Here is a 22,732-nt window from a genome sequence, read left to right as displayed (position 1 = left end):
GACGGAAGTCTTTGATTTCTTTTTTCTATGAACGTTTTTGCTATCTTAAAGTGTTGCTAATTAGTTTCTACGGCGGTGTGAAATGATCGCTGCGATCCATGGAGACGCGTTGAAATAAAGGTTTTGCCACATATCATAAGTATGAACCAGTACCTTATATATTTCTGTAAAAGTATCTTGCAATATTCAAATTTTCAAAATTTTTCCCGAAACCTTTTGACATGTGTTCATAAATGTTTTGCACAGTGTAGTACGCCTTGCCTAGCCTGTCCTGTTAGCCCATGCATTGAGGTGTCCATGGGGGTTCTAAAATATATTTCGGCGCTAATCGTGCAGGGACTTCGTCACCAAAGCCAGGATCAATGTCATGATCTCCTGCCTTCTTCTGGTTGGAGTTGTCGCACTGGTAATCGTTGTCTACGCTGGAACGATGGCCCCTGGTGAGGATTCATGATTTAAAGCGCAAATGCTAGAGGTATGGCTCACAGCCCTCTTGAGAATCCTCTTCAAGATAATGTGGAGGCTGGCATATGTTTAACAGTCAAAAGCGCAAACACTACGTTAAAGGCATAAAGCCAGTTGTTGACCTGTTAAAATTCTTGCATCGTGTTTTGGAATACCAGTACATAAGCACGTTTAAGTTCACTGTCTGCAAACACTGTGCTGGATCTTCTAAGGAAGGGATGCAAAAGTGCGCTTTGGTGATCGCCCGCATAATTTCTCTTTGAGAGTGATGAAGAATGCTCAGGAGTACTCAAAAAAGCTCCTTTTATTGCCTACGGTATTATTGCTTTCTTATGTACCAACGTCGATATGGCATCACAAAAGACCAAAAGGATAATAAGACAGCCACCTCTCTGGAAGGCTGACAAGTCAACTGACACAAGAGTCTACGATGGATGCCACTTGAGATTAGCAAACTCAATTCCAATCGGCACGTGCCGATAAGCTAATTAGATAGGACATCAGCCATCTGCGGCGTTACGTGCTGAAAAAAATATAGCGGTCAACGTATGCACTGAAGCGGCGCTCTGTACAATCAAATCTCGCGCGTACAATGACGTGAACACCAGCCATTCTGATACTGCTTGCCATGGCGCCGTGTGACGCAGATGACAGCAGCAGTGGAGGTCCCGACGTAGAGGTCATCGGAAGCAACGGCGTAGGCGGTGGCGGTTCCGAGCCCGTCGGATGCAAGGGCTGCACCTCGCATCCAGCAGGTAGGGCCCGCACTTCCTGGAAAATCAAAACGCCTTTTCAAACCCTACAATTTTCAACCGAAAAAGGCTTAGTTTCAGTCATTTTGCTGCAACGTTGTTGTTTTGATTGTAAAAAAGTTCGCTGCATTGTCGGCGTGGTCGTAGCAAGCGCAAAATTTTCATCTTCGCGAGCAAGAATGAACCTGTCGGCGCTGCATGTCAACGAAGAAATAGCTTCTTAAGCTAAGCTTACCGTATTTAGCGCCTTAGTCAACTTAAGCTGTTACAGCTTTGCAGTACTTCGGTATCGCAAAAGCGTCATCACTCTTTCAAAGCCCGTGAACTTCCTTTTACAAGTGATGTCTTGCGTTATTCCTTCTTTTCGCATACACAAAAAGAATCGAGTGCTTTGACACCAGAATACTGTTTCAGTAACAGCATGTAATGCGTTTGTCCCCCTCTTTGCTCATTTTATTTCTTTAACATTTGTTACAAAGATGTACCCCTACCCCGCTATAATGCTTGAAAAGGTGATGCAGGTAGCAAATAAATCAAATAAAAATAACTATATAGGGTATTCCCTCCTTCACCATCCTCTCTCTCTTTCCTTTCTAACTTTCTTTTTCCTTCTTCTGCCCTTACAAGAAGAAGGCAATTTCTTTCTCTCCCCTTCTGCATTTTAGTGAGTATATGAATTATGTTAAAATAACCAAAATTAAATTATTTTTGTTAATAATAAGAAATATTACCTAAATAAGCAATTAAGGCCTTGTCGCTGACTGCAGGTTCCACGGTAGAATGCACAGTCATATCACTAAACCAAAGCTTTAAGAATTTTCGTTGTACATGAAGAAAGTTCTTGAACGAGGTCGCTTTGCATCCAGAGAGGAGGTTACTCAGCTAGGAGGAACGTCGCATTTCTCTCATTGCAACTGGAAAAAATTACTGCGAGTCAAAAGCACAGGAGCAGATTTGAATAGGGAAAGAGATCTAGTTTTAAGTGGTTAAAATCTGGATCGCTTGCAGAGGGATATTCAACGGCTTGTGAGCTTCGTTCCGACTACTGGTAACTACTACCAAACTGCTCCGAAGGCTGTTAGGAAGGACGGGTATTGCGATTGTTGCTGCACATCATCTTGAGTGGGCAGCAGATTTTAACGCGAACTGTACGAAATCGGCTGATATGTTACTGAGAGCTTTTTTCTGCGTCTTGCACGCCATACATAGCGCTTCAATGTCAGCACTTAAGGAGTGAGGCAACTGCCGTGCTTTATGGCCCGACAAAGGAATCTTAGTTCACGATATTTATGGCAAAGGCTCTGCCCGCATGTGCAGCGTAGCATGTTATCTACGGAAAAATTTTACACTTTGAAATAGTCCACGTGGTAAAGCCATCCGCTTGAAGGCACGTTCAAGATATTTCTATCCAATTTTCATTCCTAGATAAAGTTCATTTATTTCATTCAATTTAATTCATTTCAGTTTGATGTTTGCTCGAGAGCAAAACAAACGCTACTTGCTTGAGATAACTGGATTTAAAATATACAAGATTTCTGTCCCCTCCCGATTGAAAATTGTAACGCCTCTGACAAAAAATGCTCCGCGATCACTATGTGAAGTGAATGACGATGTTTCAGAACCTAAACGATCGACAAAAAATATCATGATCACACCTCATATCACTCACGAAAACGGCTGGTTGTGGCTATTCATTTTTATGTTGTTTTCTGGCCAATAAAATATTTTGTAATTGGTGCCAATATAGCCTCGTTCTGATTGCAATTGCGCAACAAGTCGCTACAGGCAAATTTAAATTCGTTCTCAGCTTTTCTTGCGGGACAGCTCAAGGGGTACTTGGTGTATGTCTGAGACTAACCTTGCGTTGTCTATCACTGTCCCACCAGCAGCGATCACTACGAGGAGAGCTCCAACGCCAGCACCTTTTACAACTACGCCCCGTCCGAGCGGCACCGAAGTCGCTGCACGGTTAATCAACGAGGCGCTCAACAGGAGCTATGCACCATGCGACGACTTCTACAACTTCGTATGCAGTACATTCTCGGGCGAAACAGACGCCATGTGGAAGGTGAGCCCCGTTTTTGGCAGACCTTTATTGCTAAAACGTGCATAACTGAACCAACATTGGGGAAAATTCAGGGTTCGTTTCATCGCAACAGCTATTTAACGTACGTTCCTGGGTTCCGCGTCGTAGCAAGTTTCCGCTGTCGGTGGTTGTCTGTTGTCGTTAGCGTAACTGGAGGGTAAGTTGTCATGGGAACGACTCTGAGGGTCGTTACCGTGCATGGGGGAGGTATCACGGGAGAGGAGGAATGCGTATGCGATGGGCGGTTACCACAGCAACCATCCAGAGGGCGGTTACCGACGAAGAAGAAAGGTATTGGGGAAAGCGGAGGAAGCCCAAACTGGAGAATGGTTACCCGAGAAGGAAAAGGGCACGGCGAGAGTGTAAGAAGGCCCAACTGGCCACCGGCTACCGCGGAAACCACCCACGGAGACCATTTACCCTGGAAGGAAGATGAGAGTTACCACGAAAGGGGGCATTATGGGAAGATCGTAGGAACGCATTACCAGAAGATGGTTACGTGGGTAACCATCCAGAAAGTGGTTACAGGGGGAGGAGCAAGATGCCGTGAAAGGGGGAAAATCCTAAATCAGAGGACGATTTTTGTGAAAGAAGCAGGGTATAGCGAGAGCGCGGTAACCATCCAGAGGGCGGTTACCGTGAAAGAAGAAAGGTATTGGGAAAGAGGAGGAATCCCCAACTGGAGAATGGTTACCCTAGAAGGAAGAGAGCACGGCGAGAGTGTAAGAAAGCGCAACCGGCCACCGGTTGCCACGGAAACCACCCCCGGAGACCATTTACCCTGGAAGGAAGATGAGAGTTACCACGAAAGGGGGCATTATGGGAAGATCGTAGGAACGCATTACCAGAAGATGGTTACAAGGGTAGCCATCCGGAAAGGGTACAGGGGGAGGGGCAAGGTGCCTATAAAAGAGGAAAATCCTAAATCAGAGGATGATTTCTGTGGAAGAAGCAGAGTATGGCGAGAGTGCGAGCAGGGCATGTAATGCGAAGGCAAGATAACCGCTAGTCCTTAAGGGTAAAGGAGTGGATTCCAAGAGAAAGCAAACGTAGCAGGGGACGGCAGAAAGTTAGGTGGGCGGATGAGATTAAGAAGTTTGCGGGAATACGGTGGCCGCAACTGGCGAAGGACAGGGTTAATTGGAGAGACATAAGAGAGACCTTTGCCCTGCAGTGGGCATAGTTAGGCTGATGATGATGATGATGGGAATCGACCTTACGGTAGTCACCGTAGGAGGAGCAGGAGATATACGGTGTAAGAGGGCGCACCGAGAGGAGGAGGTTATGGCGAGCGCGTAGTGTGGCGTACCACGGTAACCATCCGGAACGTGGTTACCGTGGAGGAAGGGGAAGAAGGGTATGGCGATAGCTGAGCAATGTAGCACAATCAGTATGGGATACCTGTTGCAAAACGTGCCGTCCTGTTGCGCAGTGCTTCTGGAGCGGCGGAGTAGAGAGCAGACCTAGGCGAAGAACGACTCTGTGTAAGACTACCGACATTTCAGTGATGCGTTTCTTTTTTATTTTTAAACAGATGTTCTTTACTATTTACTTTCAGTATTGTTGACATGCTCATTTTAGGTAGTACATGTTTACTGTTATTGTCCCCCCTACTATAATGCCCCTGGGTGCTGCAGGTACTTCTATAAACAAATAAAATAAATAAATAATAAGAGCGCCCTGAACTACACAGACGTGGGGTCGCTCTCATCTTCTCTACCACAACATACCGTAAAGTACAAATGCCTTACCAGCTGTCGCTGAATCTCGCGTTAACCAGTGGTGACCACCCTCTCGATTTCTTATTACGTTTTCACTTCGTCATTTCAGAACATCACTTTGTTTTTTTGGTTATTCTGCATTTTAAATTCTCATTTCTTAGTAAAGTGCGTTCGTGTTGAGTTTTCCTTTCAGCTTCTCGTTTTAGCTTTCAGAAGCTGACATGTGATATATACTTGACATCAAAATTGTTGCTACCACATCCAATTTGGTATTTTGTGTTACTATACCTCTCTTTTACCGAACTGAAATATGGATTGTGTGCCTACATTGTTTTCTCCTATATTTCACCAGCTCCCATATTGCCCTCTCTCAGCACCCGAGCAATAAATCTTACCTGTAGTTGTTTTAATACGATTTTCCTCTACCCTCCCACGCTCACTGGACCTTCACGATATTTCAAATGCATATACAGTAATTAACAAAGAAATAATAAATTGAAGCAGCATGTTATAGACCTCTTAATTTCTTGCGCTCTGCCAAACAAACTGTGCATATGTTTATTTGTGTAAAGAGTGTAATTTGGAGAGATATGGGACAAGCCTTTGTCCTGTAGTGGGTGGAGTCACGCTTGATATGATGATAATGTGCATGCTGATAGGGATTGCTAGTGCAGTCTCTCATGAACACTGCTTCTTTTCTTCTGCTAAGGAAGGCGAAACTAGGCTTAGAACACAATAGCGGACTCAGTCAATCACGTCAGTCTCTCTACCTACCTTCAATAAAACATGGTGCTGGGCTAGTTGGTAATTCATAGTTGGTAGGAAGACAGCGCAAAAAACGACAACCACAGGGGAAGACAAGACACAGAAGAACGCTTTTTTTCTATCAACTAATTTATTTGTCATCAAGACACATTTATATAACCAGAAAGTCACATCACATGTCACATTTTGCGGTGCCAGCTATCTTGGACTAACCGATATGAAATGTGTTCTCCCCTCTTCAGCTGTAAAGTCAGATACAGATTGCAAAAAAAACGAAAAAGAAATGAAAGAAGCACGCATGACAAAAGACCAGGCAAGTAAGAAAACTGCTACAAAGATTGTTACAAGAATTCTTTCAAAAAACCGTGCTCCGCTGTGTACAGGCTTATAGCAGCGTTCTTTCGTCTCTTGTCCTCCCCTCTGGTTGTCGTTTTTTTCGCTGTCTTCCTATCAAGTAAGCACCTACCTTCACCTGAAAAAGTACCAACAATTGACATCCACTAATGAGCTAATGTAGCTTAAATAAACGTACTCTTGACAGCTAATTACTACTGCTGCTCTTTTCCTTTTCTAAGCTGGAAAGACTCACACAAAAAGCCATCAAACGAATGCTGGCAACCATGGACATCCCACCCAGATTCCAGAAACCTGCGGAGAAAGCGGCCGGCCTGTATCGTGCGTGCATCGACCTCGCATCCGACCCTAGCAGATCCGAGGTAGGGGCACATTAAGGTCGACATGATGTGAAACGATCTTTCAATGCTTGACAGGACATCCTTTTTAAGTTAAAAAGCTCAAAATAATTGCTCTAATTGCTCTACTTGATAGCAACAGGTATGTAACTGTGTCCGCATTGATGTCTAGCGGTAATTAAATACAAATAGTATACACATAAATATCATAAACAAAAGAAAAAAACTTCCACGTTCTGACTTACCTCGAGCTTCACCTTATGCTATACCAGAGGCCTGTGGCTGTGTGTTACGGCTTTAGAGAAAACGCGGTCCCTGGACCACCTAGCCCACTATTAATGCAACCCTGGCTTCGGCTTCAAGCGGTTGCAGTTGTGGCGTCTTCACGCAATCACGGAACATCTTGATACGCGTGCGCAGAGCTCAACAAATTCCGATGTCACCGCTTCTGCGAGAACAGAAGCTCAGAACACTTAAGATGCCAGTGAGATGAACAGCGCTATCTAGAATATCAGTGTCTGTTACCCTTACGTCATTATCCTGCATCACGCTGTTTCTTGTCGGTGCAGCTGGTCACGTGATGATGATGATGTTATTTCACGCGAACGATGTGTTTTACGTACAGAAGTCATTTCACACCCACGTCACAGAACTCACGTTTTTCGTCCCACCGAGGGGCGAGCACTTCATAGTGAGAGCTACTTTCATTACACCTAGTTGCGCGACAACCGGATCTCCTAAGAGGTCAACATTGACTCTTCAAACCAGCACTGCATAAGCAGGCACTCACATTATGACAGCGTTGTCGCTTTAAGCTCATTCGGGTATCGGTCCATGGAGAGGCATCGCAAAGCTAGAGTTCTTAGTACATGTGCCGCATTAAAGGGATACTGAAGCAAAATCTTAAAATTGAACAAAAATGCTGAAAATATATTCTCGGAATCTGATTACATCGAAATGTTGTAGTCACTCCGCATATTTTTCTGCGGATGGCTTTATTTTCGATGTTTTATGAGCGCGCGTCAAGCCCTCCAGGCCGGCGCGAGGTGAAGAGCGTGAGGTCATGACACCCTCGATCGACCGACAGGCAACCGGTCGCGTCACTCGAAGCGCGATGTCGCACTGCAGATTTGGTAGACCAAGCGATAAGGCTCCCAATCTCCGACGCTGCCGACGCAAAACTGGCAAAACCCACGAGTAGCGATGGAAATCATGCTCCTGTTGGAACAATGTGCGCGGGTGTTATGACGTCTAGTCACAGCTTCCACAGGCGGCCGCCAGGGGCAACGATAAGGCAATAAATCGCGAAAAAAATGCGCTGTCCGCTCTTTTTTCGCTAAAATCCTTGTTGCACTTAACAATTTTAGCAGTCAAGCTCTTGTTTACATGTAAAAGAGCAGCCCCAAAAGTTTGGTTCACTATTCCTTTAAGTTCCATCGGGGGCAAAAGTGAGACCTTCCACTGAAAGTTTCGGCACCTGCCACTCTGCGTGGGGGCGCCACCTTACAATGCACTTCTGGTGTCGACACTGGCTCAGTGGGGCTGTTCCAACACCAGAAGTGCTTTGTCAATTGGTGCCCCCATGCAGAGTGGCACGGGTCGGAAGTTGGAGGAGAGGTTTCATACTTTTGCTCCCGATGGTACGTCTTTGCAGGTGCTTCCAGGAGAGCTTCGAGCCTATAGACCCGTTGAGGAGGAGTGCTGCAGCGTTAGCAGCATCATTTTGGCCTGTACCCAGTTCAGGATCATTTTTTGACGACTCTTGCGTGGTTGAATCCATCACCGCTGCTATCGTCCGCATGTGATGGGTTTAGTGTAGTACAAAAATAGCCATGCCGCTTAGAACGATCAGAACTGCTAACTTCAAGGAAACAGGCAGTTAACAAACACAGAACTTCTCAGAATGCCAAGATGTAGAGCATGACGCAGAAAATAAAATTCGCTGTCGAGACGACAGAGCTGCAGTGTACCGATGACACTATGAATAAAATGACATGTGTGATAGTGAACTAACTTTATGATGTGGCTACTCTCAAAGCTCGACAGGTCTCATTCGATTTCTACGTTAGGCTAAGCGCAGCGCCAATATACTCGACAGTACGTGAAATGATGGGCAGTTGTTACCGCACCGTTAAGTGGCATGCGGTGCGAGAGTTAAGATACCGCCAGCGGTATGTCATTGTCTTTTCTTCTCAGCATCATCATCGACATCAGACTGACTGCGCCCACTGCAAGACAAATACCTCTCCCGTGCCCTTCCAATTCACCACGTCCTGTGCCAGCTGAAGCCACTTTATCCGCGCAAGCTGCGTAATCTCACCTCCCAACTTCATTTCTGTGCCCCCTGCTACGCTTCTCTTGTCTTTGAATCCAGTAAGGTACCTTCAATTCCGATAGTTATCTTGCCTTCTCATTACATGACCTGCCCAAGCCCAATTCTTCTTCATTTTGACTAGGATGTGGTTAACGCGCGTTCGCTTCCTTACCCACTGCGCCATTATACACCATCTACAAAATTGTTCGCTTTCAAATTGGCCGCTTACCAGAAATGTGGAGAAAACAAAGACGGTTCTGCTTAAGTTAAGGAGAACGCAGCGAGCTTTGGAAAAAAATTATAGGTGTAACGTTAAGAGATCGGAAGCGGGCGGAGTGGGTGAGGGAACAGACGCGGGTTATAATGACATCCTGGTCGAAATCAAGAAGTGGGCTTGGGCAGGGCATGTAATGCGAAGGCAAGATAACCGCTGGACCTTAAGGGTAACGGAGTGGATTCCAAGAGAAGGCAAGCGTAGCAGGAGGCGGCAGAAAGTTAGGTGGGCGGATGAAATCGAGAAGTTTGCGGGGTTGCGATGGCCACAACTAGCAGAGGACAGGGTTAATTGGAGATACATGGGAGAGGCCTTTGCCCTGCAGTGGGTGTAGTCAGGCTGATGATTATGATGATGATGATGATGATGATACAGTGCAATTTTAAAACGTCCAGATGCCTTGGTTGGTTTGAGTTCCTGTTGGCTTCGTTCATATGTGTGTTAGTAAGATTAGTAATGCCCCGATCCCATATTAACTGAGAGTGTTGTAAGGGTGATCGGAGGTATGGGCGCGAAGTTTCGTGCCGAAGTTAGCCAGAGATAGACATTCAGGAGCTCAACGTTTCTGATCTCTTTGATAGTGATGTATTTTAATTGAGCCTTGCTGGTCAGACTTTTTACAAAATATGGTTCCCAGATTTTTCACACTAGAAGCTCGTTCGACGACTTGGCAAAGTTTGAGAAAGGCAGAAAAAAAGGAATTTACTTGATCAAAGATTGCACATGGAAATAAGTCAATCTAGGTTCATTTGCAAGCAGTCTTATCTAGGTATGTTTATAAGGCAGAAACGCCTGCAGAACTGGTGATCACTCAGCAAATAACATAATCATTCGCGAGAAACTGATTATGACTCACTGCTGCATGCTATGACATTGATTCAAGTAGACTTTTATAAGCAATTCTGTGTAATAATTCTCATGCCCACTGTACTGATCTGTGAGAAATTGACCACGCTGCTGTCGCTCAGGCAGCGTTTAATATCGAGGGTAAAATTCTTTTATGGACAACGTATTTTTTGCATGTTTTAATACGTTAGAATACAAGAAACATGAATGGAGGTAACTACATAAATACCGTGCCGATGAATGGCATGGCCCTCAGAGCTGGGGAAAAAGTTCTATCAATGACAGTCGTACACCGGGATAAATAAATGTAAACAATATTGTAATACACAATATTGAAAACCCAACTTCTTAAGACCATCGGGCCTGATGTTACCCTGAGTGGAGCCGAACCATTCGTTTGATTGTTTGATTGATTGATTGATTATTGATTGATACTTCTTAAGACCATCGGGCCTAATGTTACCAGAGTGGAGACGAACCATTCGTTTGATTGATTGATTGATTGATTGATTGATTGATTGATTGATTGATTGATTGATTGATTGATTGATTGATTGATTGATTGATTGATTGATTGATTGATTGATTCGGCGGTATCTGTTTCTTCCGTTCCCATGATCTGCGGAGCTTATAACACTCTCGTTCGAGAGATTAAGCGCAGCAGGGAATTATTTTCTTAGCATGTAAAAACCCGTTCTGGAGGACGAAGGTAACGTTAATGTAAGAATGCTTCACACTGAAGTGTTTACGCTTGCGGTAATCAAAACAGCGGCAGAATAACTTCACTTTCGCCGCTGCTTACACCACGCACGTTTTTAATGTTGTATGAGTACAGATGGATGCGGTGAAAAAGTTTCTGTCCGAACTCAGCCTCGACATCTCCAGCAATGAGGACGACCCGAACTTCGATATCTTGCGCCGGCTGCTATACCTAAGCTTCGTGTACGGCTTTCCGACCTTCGTCAATTTCGGCACCATCATTGGTCCCTCTAAGGACAAGATAATAGAAGTACGTATCCTCCTTTATACCCCTGGGAACACTGAGAAAGCATCGCATTCTAATTACATATGATGCATTGCCTTACTTTGTAGGATATCAATTGCTATCGTGTGCTTAGAAGATGTGAATCGCTAGAGGAATCACTTTTGGGCGATATTTTTCAACAGGATCACTAATAACTAGAGTTATTAATTGGTGTTTGCATAATAAAAAAAACTTTTATCATCGATGGATGATTGGCAAGCGAGAAGAGTGTAATAAGGTGTTCAGACTAGGAATGATGCGCTTATCAAAATTCATTCCTAACGAATTTTGAGAAGTTGATATTCTTGAGAAAAAGGGCCACGAAGTGCTGTTCTTTACCGACAGACTTTAAACTCGCACACGTTGTGAACAAGTTACCAACAGCCAATGGCGCAATAGCACGAGATCCTAATTGGAGGCGGTGTCAGTGGTTACGGCGCTCGGCTGCTGGCAAGAAAGACGTGGGTTCGATCCCAGCCGCGGCGGCTGAAATTCGATGGAGGCAGAATTCTAGAGGCCCGTGTACTGTGCGATGTCAGTGCACGTTAAAGAACCCCAGGTGGCCGAAATTTCCGGAGCCCTCCACTACGGCACCCTTCATAGCCTCAGTCGGTTTGGGACGTTAAACACCAGTAAACCAAACCTAGTCGGAGCAGTTGCCTAAGGTTCACCTTCGATGCGCGTTGATCTTTGAGTTGCTTCTGGTTAAGTTAATGATTGGCATAATGATATTGGGACCTTTGAGAATTTCGACAGGATTTACAGTGTGCAGCTCCTCCTTGTATAGAGGGTTGGCGCATGAATAAACTGCGACGGAGGCAGCATGCAGACTAAGTTGACGTTAACCAATAAGTATATGAATTATCCTGAGAGGTGAAACATTCCTGAAAATGTTGGCTGCTGGGGAATCAATCGATTAAACTATCAACCAATCGGTTTAGTTAAAAGCTTTCGCTGCGCTGTTTGACCTTATGGTCGTTGTACAAGCCACTGGTTATAACACTAGCTTGCATATGCCGGATGAAAGTACAGCCTTTCACAAAAGTAAACAGGCCAAATGGTTTCGTTCATGGCCGCGCTATGGGGCTCGTATGCATTCGCAGTGTTTTAAATCTCTGGAAGGTGACGGCAACTGCTTCTTTTGCCTGACCAAAACTGTGGGCTTAAAACATTGGTTCAAACACCTTACGACAAGCATACGAGGCAACGCCTTAGGGTCGAATCTGTGCACAACGTCTGTAGATAGGCGGGTAAGGATTACCGAAATTGGCGACGAGCGCATGTAGTTAATTTTGCGTCCGCCATGTGTCACGGCTTTGAAGTTTTAAAAATGGCTCAGTGCCACTATCAAAAACAGATGAGCTTTGCTACTATCGGAGCTTTTAAACATTTCATAAATCGGTGTCAGGTAGAAACAAATTACTTGGTCAATCTGATTGGTGCCCTTCGAAAAAACGATAGCATGTTTCTGAAGAGAGATATAAAATATAAAGTCACTATTACGCAAGAACTTGTCTAAGCACGCAACAGACCACTTCTGCAAAAGTGATAATGCTTATCGCAAGCATTTTCCCTCCAGGATTTTCTCATGCTTCAATGAGGGCATCATTTCGTCAAATTTACACGTGGTAGATACTTCGAGTTAGTCCTGCACACTCCAGCCCATAACTTTTCAACAGAAGTAACATACCATTAGCTTTTATTCTATTGTGATAGCAGGCATTCTTCATCAGATGTCAATTCAAAGATCTCCTAGTTGACATTCTTCATCTGTGAGAACTGTGCATGAAATAGGCAGTTTAATGCGATAAGAGCATCAGCTTTGGCTATAACACAGGGTTTTCTTCAGGGTCAAACCCAGCTGCAAAGTTCTGGTGCTCTCTATTTCCTCGCCTTATTCTCTTGACATCGACGGCACTTTAGCTGCTTCATCCAACGAGCAAGGAAATGAGCTTGTTTTTTTTTTTTTGCGCAGGAAACGGCAATGCCGTCGCGTTCACTGCTACTCGTGGTCCGTAATCTTCTTTTGCTATTTGTTATTCTTCTGCTAACGGAGACGTTAGTCTTCGAATAGGCGTCTGATTTGAAGCCTCTACGCTGCCGCAGATTACGTTAAACACAGCGGACAAGGATTGGATGGAGACATCGCACAAGCAGTACAGCGGGCAGACCTTAAACCAATTCTACATGAAATATTTGGCGATTTACGACGCAAGCTTGGACGCCGCGCCAATCGTCGAACGCATCATCCGTGCGGAGCTGGTCGGTGGGTAGACCCGCGTTGTTTTTAGCAGTCGTGTAAATTATGCCGAAAAGCTCCTAACCTCGACAGAATAGGTCGTGCAGACAAGAGTAGAATAGCGGAAAGAAACTGGTTGGAAACGTACAGTCTTTGTCAAAAGTAACCAGTCTCCTTGGTTTGCTTCCCATTCGTATAACAGAGCCCTCACGGCTTCCCTAAAGATAAAAAAGTTATTTGAAGGTGAGAACAGGGGCTCTTCTTACCATACAAAGTTTTGGAGCTTGAGGGCTGGCATAATAGCTTCAGTATACGACTGAGAAGAAAACGTGCAGCCTGGTTACTTTTGACAAAGATTGTACCTGTCGCGCGCTAAACGCACAGGAGTCGCTACAAAAATGGATTGAGAGTGGTTTCGCTTAAAAGTCCCCGTGTTCTCTCAAAGCAATATTCGTCGTTCTGTACCGTACTTGCTATTCTTCACGTGCACATTTTCGCAAGCTCACCTAAATAGAGTAGGCAATCAGCCCCAGCATATGATCTCGTGTATTCAGTGCATGCTGCACGTGGCCATGTAAGAGATGTAGGCTTTCAACGAATAAGATGGTCTTCATTGTTACGATGCTGAACTGGCACCAAGAATCTCAGCAGGTCGGCTTGTAGTCTTGTGAGGAAAGTGCTGCGGAAATGTGCGCATTCCTATCGGGATAAAAGCATGCCATCAAGCCCTAGACTATTTTCCCGCTTAGGAGTAGGCTTTGCCCTCTAGCGGTAGTGGATTAAGGCGCCTGCCGAAACAGTTCAGTGTTTTAGCGGCAAATGAAGATTGATGGCTGACAAGCATCAGAGAGCCTGCGCGTTCAATGCTGCGCCATTTTTGAAGCCAGAAAATAGCAAGGACCGCACCGTTGACGGGTAATTTTGTTCGTGCTTTTTATCGCTGGAGTCACTGTGCCGCATTTTCAGTGGAAACCTTCATTGCAGGTCGTTAACCTTTTTAAGTGACTGTGACGAAAGTGAAAACCTCTTCGTGCACCGCAACAGTCCGCATTGTCCTTGCGACTTAATTACAGGCCAACTCATCGTTAATGGCACACAATGGCGACAATTGGCCCTCACTGTTTCCTCGATCGGTTACCGGTGATTGGCACGTTTAGGCAGAGATCCAAAATGAAATACTTTTCAAGTTAGTAGCTTTTAATAGCTGAACTTCAGTGTATTCATCGACGACTGTAGTTAATCAATATGAAGCTGCTTCCTCTGTGGTTAACCTACTCGAATTAAGTGCTCTGGCGTACTTCACCTTGTCAAGAAGACCAAATAAAATACATGACCAAAGTTATATGTTTGGGTAAGTGATCCATCACTGTTTTTTAATAAACAGGAGGTGCGCTTGTTGCTCTAAAATAATCGACTAGTTTTTTTAATGGTCTGGAAGCGATAACCAATATGTTGATTCCGAGTCGCAGATCTTCGTATGACACAATCTCTTGAACAAGGATAACTATCGTTGAACGCACAGCCACTCTACTTGCTTGGCACGAAACCTTGCTGGGTGAATTCGTACCCATAATTCAAGCCTACAGCTGCACAGAGGTGGTCACAGCAAGGAAGACTACATCATTGAGTTGGGTTGTCCTTGCTGCCCCCGTCTGTAGCGCTATAGCCAATAGTGGGTTTGACATTCAACATCTACACCGATTTCGGCAACAGGATCAGACACATGAAAAACTGAGACGGTTGGGTGACCTGTGAAAACGCAGATCTTCGCGACATTAGAAGCCTTATAATTCGATAGAATCAGGAGGTGGCATTTACAACATTATGGACCAGCTTACAAAAGAGCAACTATCAATGTGTTTTTGTTCACGTCAAGAATGCGTTTTTCAAGCTTCTGCTCGCGCCTCTTCCATCGCCTTAGCGGCGCGAGCATATCTTCTCGGAGTATAGACAGAGCATTACCGGCGTTCTCAACTCTGAGCTTTGAGGCTTCTTCGCGCATGATCAAACCTAAGGAAGGTTTTTCAGGGCTTTATTTTTTCGCACTTTTTTCTCTGTTTCTGAGCAACGTTTTAAGGTTGTGTGACATCATTTAGAGGCCTTGTGTGTTTCATCAGGTTCAGAGCAACTCTGCCTCTTTAAATACAAGCACAGGATTCGGTCCTCGATGTCTGACTGACAACTGTGTGCAAACGTATGCATGCGCACCTTGCAAAGTTACTTTTCGCGCTTTGTTTTTCTAACGTACACTCATGGTGTCGCGAGCAAATATGAAGTGGTGTGCGGTTCGTTTCCTCTGTTTCCTGCTGGCACAGTAAGCCAGAGCCTGTCAGAAGTGTTTCGCAGGTTGGTGCAGTGCCACACTTTCTGAAAGTACAAGGCGCCCTCGTGCTTCTTTTCCTGCAGTGCTGGAGCATTTTAGAACTCTCGGGAAGCTTAGAAGCAGGCCCACGCTTGGAACTGTGGGGATCCTCGGAATCTTCACGCTGGGTTTCGTTTCAAATGGTACGTTCTCGTTCACGGTTTATTACTTGCCGTTGTTAACGTGCGCTGCAGGTCAATAATTTATTTATTTATTTATTTTTCAAATAACCTAAAGGCCACATGTCATGATCTAACCAATCAATTTTAAACTAAAGAGATGTTTCGCCCCTCAACATAAGAGCCTGGCTAAAGAACAAGTGGTTACGTGGCGTCGTCTACAGACGAGATGGATACGCATCCCATCCCTCCTCGGCGACATTTATCCTGATCATTACAATCCGAACTGTAAACACTGCGGCCAGTGAGCCAACTACAATCATATCCTATGGGATTGCAAAATAGAGCCACCTCCAGGTGATCTAGTTACCTCTCCTTCTCTCGAGCGGTGGGAGACCGTGTTGGCTAGCTCTTACCTCAGCCCCGCCGCGGTGGCTCAGTGGTTACGGCGCTCGGCTGCTGACCCGAAAGACGCGGGTTCGATCCGGGCCGCGGCGGCGGAATTTTTTGAAGGCGATATTCTAGAGGCCCGTGTGCTGTGCGATGTCAGTGCACGTTAAAGAAGGTGGTCCAAATTTCCGGAGCCTTTCACTACGGCGTCTCTCATAGCCTCAGTCGCTTTGGGACGTTAAACCCCAATAAACCAACCAACCAACCAACCAAGTTCTTACCTCACAACGCAAGTTCTGGCGGTGGAGTGGGCTGACAAAGTCGTCGAAGGCTATGTACTCCCGACCACTTAACGCGACCTCGTAGCACCAAGCTCTGTCCCACGAATAAATTTTTTTACAATCAAACCCTAAAGGCTCTCTGGGAGAGGGTATTACATGAGGTGGGGGGGGGGGGGGGGGGGGCACAAAACAGTAATGACAAGTTTTGAGAAAAAAATGCAGCAAACAGTAAAAAAACACCGCAAATACGCAAATGCGGATATTAGAAGTGGGATAAAAGTTCGCACAAAAACAAGACTGTACAAGTTGAGAATAAAGTGAAAAAAAAATTGAAAACCTGGGATTCAGTATACTAAAGGTAACACTAAACGAGAAAATTTTCAAAACAGTACCGAAATAGACGGCAAAAGATGTTCGACTAGTCCTGAACAAGAATAACAAAGCGGGAAAAGCACAGAGACGTCCCAACCTGATAACGAGCACGCAACACTTGATGAAATTGATTGATGTGAACTTAGTAGGAATATCTGGTGGTAGGCCGTTCCAGTCAACTATCGCTCTGGGTACGAATGATTTTGCGTAATGAGCCGAGTGACGTGCCGGTCGTTTGACTTTGTAAGGGCGATCTCGGCGAGGGAAAACGACGGGGCGCGACTGAAAGAAATCATTGTACCAACGATCGTGATGATAAAGTTTATCAAACAGAGATAAATCAGAGTGTTTCCGTCGTAGTGATGGGGTATCTAACTCGGCACTTTTTAAAGTCGTTAGGTCCTTAAGAGATCTTTTAATGTCAGGTCTTTTACAGGCGTCGACATGCAGTATACATCTACCAACTTTCACTTTTTTTTAATTCATCAGTTCAGTCCAGGAGACGTGTAAAATCTCTGGTTAGGCATCATATTGACACAATTTTCTGTGTTGAGCACGGCATTCAACGCTCCTCAATTTTTTCTTCTTTCATTAGAAATTTGTACGATTATGACACCCATTGGTAACCCCTGAAGAAATTTAGTTTACGAAAATTAAGTGGCTAGGAAACAAGAAGTGTTTCGGCTCTTAAAGAAATTCCAAAACTTAGGTCGTAGCACCTGCAATTTCTTTTCAAGTCGGAACGCAAAAGCGCCATTCTGCTGTGTGACGTCAGGCGCATGTTAAATAACCCAGGGTGATCAAAATTAATCCGGGGCCCCTGCAAAAGCATTCCTCATTGCCTACTTATCGCTTTTAGACGCTAAACTAAATACTGTGCCATGTACCATCAAACGAATATATCTATTGTAGAGCGAACTGCAAATACACGTCCTTTATCCTCACTTCTGTTCCGACAAAATCGGGCCGCAGATGATGGTATCGACAGTTTTACATTCAGTTCATAGATTTGGATGGAGTTCGTTTCTAAACAACGATATGTTGGTTAGAAACCAATACAGCAGGTTGACTCTTTGTGCGCGGTGATACGGCAGTCAGGGTGAACTGTAAGGGTGTCTTGAGCCTCCAATGCAGCCAGCTACGCTGAAAGTCCTATGGGGCTAGTCAGCATGTTCATATCAGACATGCAACAATCCCAAAAGCATATTCGCAACATTAAACCAAAGGAGCAGAAAATCCTAGAAAAGTGAGGGCCAGTTATGACACTCGTAATCAGAAAGCCTACAGTCACCTAACCCAAAGAAAGCATACGATAACGTTGCTATGTTTATTATAGTTGGTGGCGTTGGTCAGTTGGAAATTATTTGTGCAATGATTTTGTGGCTCAAAGATTGTTGATTTCAAAGCAGAAGAAAAAATTCAGGGGAACTTTTTCTCTCTAAAGTGCTGCAAGGCGAAAGCCTTTCCTTGCGCACTGTTTGGCATTGACTGCGAGACTGTTCGTGCTGTACTAGTGCTTTATTTGACTACACACTTTGACTACACCTTACAACTACACACTTTGACTGCCGGCTTTGACTGTTTCTTTAGCACGACTCTCCCTCTGCTTCGATGAGTTCGGTTGTATCCATGGCTCTGTTCGCAGTAATGACGTATGTAATGGGGTCACCCACGGACGCCTTACGTCCCCTGTCGGAGCGGACGACAACTATTTTTATTAGTTGCCGTGTGCTCCAAAAGGGGGCGTCAGGCATCCGTGGGTGGCCTCATTACTGCGAATCCGTGCACTCTGTCGTCATAACCATTTCGACCAACCGAAAAGCGTGACACCTCTGCTGACAACCTTCTGTCGACAACGATGAGGCGTTAAAGGCTTTCGCCTTAATAAAGAAACCATAATCTGCAAATGGGATCCTGAAGCACTACCTCTGGATGTCACATACGAGGCTCTACGAGCTCAGCTAATGTGGTGGCTATTCATTTTTCTACTTTCCTGATAATTTATATTGCGTTGTACCTATCCATGAGACTGTTGACCAGCGCCACCCTCTTTAATAGCAGCGTACAAAGAGTGTCCTAGACTTCCCCGAGTGTTACGTGGAACGTGAGCGAACGATGAGGGCGACAGCTGTGTGAGAACCCGTTTTGCTACCTACGGCCTCAATACTGCCGGAACCGATTCCATAGTTAAGCTACTGAGGATACAAGGGTAAGGAAACGAGCGGTTCTTTATGACATAAAGTATTCAACAAGCCAACACTCACTGAAACTATGGAAAGCGTAGGGGAGTATTTGTTTTTGTTTCCGTTTGGTGCAAGTATGTTCTTATTCTGCTCTTTAAGCAACAATCTTGCAGCCAGAAAATAGCCACACATTTAATTTCTCATCGTTCAACACCACTCAAAACGCACGCCGAAACATTCCCCTGTGCCCTCCTTAGTTTTGGTGAATGTTGGTTATTCTAGTACACTAGTCTAGAGAAGGCATCTTTTACTTATGCACAGTGCAAAGGGGTGCATTTTCACTGACGTTTAAAGGGCCCTGAGCCACTTGCAATTCTACCCTATTCAAAGATTCAAATCTATATGGGGGGCAGGTAACGAATTGGCCAGGTGTTTTTCCGCCAACATTTGAAATAGTGAAGTAATCGGCGATTAAATAACCGGATTCTCCTCAAAATACCGGAGAAGTGCGGAGAAGTTCCGTCAAGGAAGGTAAAATTTCAAATTTGCGCTGCCGCACCTAGTTGGATGCTGCCAAACAATGGCCGGTGGCCTTTGTCTCCGGTAGCATTTGTTTGTTTGTTTTTTCCTTGAAAGCAAACGTTTATGCGTTGGAGATAAACTGGTACCTTTGTGGACATCATGATGCAGTCCCCACTTGTAGCTGCGCACTGCGGAGAAGCATGACGGCCGTCTTAGTTTCAATCTGCGATTACGTCAATATCTCAAATGCTAGCCCGAAATGACTTTGCATGATTTATCTGTAAGTTTCACACATTCGACCCCTTTAAGCCCGCCGATTTCTAAAACCTATGCAGTTGTCCTTTAAGAAAAACTTCATCCTCGCTTAGCTTCGGCTGTGATCGTTAATGTGCGGATGGACTTGATGCATGAAGAAGATGATCCGGGTACTGGTGATGTGGTTCCTTGAGATCAAATTACAAATTCCGGGGTTGCCAACCCGACTCGACACATTGCCCACGACGGACACCCGCCGCGGTGGCTGAGTGGTTAAGGCGCTCGCCTACTGAGCCGCAGTACCCGGGCTCGAACCAGACCGCGGCGGCAGCGTTTCGATTGAGGCGAAACGCAAAAAAGGGGCCCGTGTGCTGTGCGATGTCAGTGCACGTTGAAGATCCCCGGGTGGTCGAAATTATTCCGGAGCCCTCCACTTCGTCACCTCTTCCTTCCTTTCTTCCCTCAGTCTCTCTTTTATCCCTTTCCTTCCGGCGCGGTTCAGGTGTCCACCGGTATATGTGAGACAGATACTGCGCCATTTCCTTCCCCAGAAAACCCATTTCGCAATTTTCCTAAGACAGACGAGGTAGTGGCGGAGTCCGGAACAATTTGGTTCACTCTGAATCTCTTCAAGTGCACAGACATCGCGCAGTACATGGCCGCCTTTTGCTCAAAGCCAGCATCTAATAAATGCAGGCGCTGCATCTGGGATTAAACCTAGGTTCTCCGGCTCCGCAACTGAGCGGCCTATCCTGCAAGCCACCGCAGCGGGCTGGTCCTTGCGTCATTAGTGCATGTTTGCCTTGAAATATCGCTGTCTATGAACTGTTTGCTTCACTATGGCGAGAGGACCAGTGTTTTTCAGTACTAATGAAAGCACATGCGTTGGCCTCTTCTAGATGAATGGGTGCACCAGATCGGGCAAGCCACGTCCAACAGGTTCAAACCGAAGAACAACGTTCTGGTGCGAGACAACGCAACGACAGTCGTGATGCTGCTGCTAGACCGAGAACGCATGGCGCGCAATGATTCTCGGCTTCTGATTTCCTGGAGCCTCCTTCACCAGCTCCTTCCGCTTTCCAACAGCCAGTTGATGAACGCAGAGGCTCGGAGGATATTTCGCGACCACGAAGACGCCGTCACGGATTTGTGCTACGAAAATACCGTCCGCGTAATGCCTCTGGCTGTCTCCCAGCGCTACTTCAGCACCTGTTAGTATGAAAAAGATCTTTTATTGTTCCAGAGAAATTAGGAGAATGTGTGGATTTTATTGCATGTACCGAACGTCGCGGTAGTTCGTGATGCTTTTTTCCCTCCTGTTCATCTTGCTTTGTGAGTTGCGGTTTGTTCTGTCTCAAGGAACACATGTAATCGGTCCAATATTGGAATCATATTGGCTAAGGCCTGTCCTATAAAGGACCAGAGTGAATCCATTCATTCCCAATATTGGACCCATTGCTTGAGGTGCTAAACTCAGTCACGTGGTATGCTTTACACGCCTAGTCCCCATGATGTCTTAGCTTAGTTCAGTGTATAACAGTGTGAAGTGATAGGCAAAGGATAGATAATGACATGGTCTCCACCAGTGAACTGATAGCATATGAAAGCGCAAAGTTGGAATCACTATAACCCCAGGCAAGTAAAGAAAATTGGCTGTAGTTTGACCAATGGCCATCCCTAGTAGAATGTCGGGAGCAGCGGCGCGGCAGTCGCAACCGCAGCAGCACCTCTGAGTAACCCGCGTAACGGAGGAGTCGGCGGTGGCCCCAGCGACGCAGCTGTGCGCCGTGTGACGTCCCTCCTCCTGCAGAATGCACTGCTGACGCAGCGGCGACGGCACCTCTGAGTCACCCGCGCAGGGGAGGTGCCGGCGGCGGCTCCGCGCTGCTCTGACGTCACTAGCTCCTTGCGCATGCGCAGTTGGGGCTCTCCGGGGCTCCGCGAAATCGCTCACACCTAGCGTAGTGTTGCTTTCGCAACAAAAATATGTCACTTGTAATACTGAATCTTGAGCCATTCAAGAACATGAATGACCCACGAATTGGCATCTCCAACATTTTTGGAGAAAAATACATATTAGAAACGTGTAAGCTACTGCTATTAAAATATTGAAAGTAATCGTTCATTAATCCAACATGTAGCAAAATCTTTTTCATAGTATTTGCTTCGATCGCGTCGAGCAATTAAGATTCCGATAGAAAACCAACGTAGATCGTTTTTGTCCGTAGAAAAAGCGTTAATAGGAAAAACGCAAGCCCGACGACGGGATATCTGCGAGTATATTCATTGTTATAGTGAAATCTTACAATTTACAAGAAATTGCGCTCATAAACGTTTTCACTCTCAACAATGCTTTTGTCCAGCACTGTTGGATATGACACGCCTGTCGCCTGGCCGCTTGAACGTAAAGCTGCTCTTAATATAAAGCGCTTATTCAGTTCAGGCCGGAATCGCGGTTCTCATTCTTCTTAGTCTGGCAGGGTCGGCTCCCGACTGCAGTAATTTGGCTCAAACATGTAGCACACAGGTCCGACTCCGAGTAAATGACAGTTTTGGGTTTCATTTTTTACCATTTAGCCACAAAAAGCAGGACAGATGAAAACGTAACTGACTCGAGTTTGGAGTTAGCCTCGGCGATCGTCGTAATGGTTACTGCCACGTACGGTCACGTTACGGTCACGTACGGTTTCTTCAGGTTTTTGGGCCTTTCTTTCCAGATTGTTAGGTAGACCGAATTCGTCTAGTTCATGACCATAGAGTGGAGTAAACAGAGCAAATACTGTGCATCCCTTTTGCGACAATCCTTATCGTTTGACGATAACTGATCGCAATAAACAGCCACATTGCATTTCACAGCTTATAGCCTGAGTTGAATATTTGCGATTAGCCACAAAATAATAGAATACTAGAGCTATGTCCGGACACAACTCAGGAATGAAGTGGCTTTCCCCGTCAAAGGTCCCTATTTCAGCCAATGGCATCGGCAGATTCTCATGAGCTGATTCTCATGACAATGCAGGTAGCGGAAGATGAAATGGGATAGTCCCCTCCATCCATGACCGGGATAGCC

General features: G+C 45.4%; 1 protein-coding gene across 1 annotated transcript; it reads left to right on the top strand.

The window, feature by feature from the left end:
* Positions 1-1,093: 1,093 nt before the first annotated feature.
* Positions 1,094-22,705, top strand: LOC149331783 (uncharacterized). The gene is made up of 5 exons (XM_089557410.1): positions 1,094-1,220; positions 3,104-3,285; positions 6,365-6,505; positions 10,751-10,924; positions 22,682-22,705. Exons 1-5 carry the CDS (start codon positions 1,094-1,096, stop codon positions 22,703-22,705), a joined length of 648 nt encoding a protein of 215 aa, XP_089413536.1.
* Positions 22,706-22,732: the final 27 nt, after the last annotated feature.

The sequence above is a fragment of the Amblyomma mixtum genome, chromosome 8 (genome assembly GCF_055824585.1).
Source record: "Amblyomma mixtum isolate Tamu chromosome 8, ASM5582458v1, whole genome shotgun sequence".
NCBI lineage: Eukaryota > Metazoa > Arthropoda > Arachnida > Ixodida > Ixodidae > Amblyomma > Amblyomma mixtum.
The sequence above is the reverse complement of the archived record's forward strand: the minus strand, read 5'-3'. Positions and strand labels throughout refer to the sequence as shown.

Coding starts and splice junctions, on each gene's coding strand:
- LOC149331783 (XM_089557410.1), top strand. CDS start 1,094: ATGGCGCCGTGTGACGCAGATGACAGCAGCAGTGGAGGTCCCGACGTA. Junction 1,221..3,103: donor CTGCACCTCGCATCCAGCAG/GTAGGGCCCGCA, acceptor CTGTCCCACCAG/CAGCGATCACTACGAGGAGA. Junction 10,925..22,681: donor CTAAGGACAAGATAATAGAA/GTACGTATCCTC, acceptor ATGACAATGCAG/GTAGCGGAAGATGAAATGGG.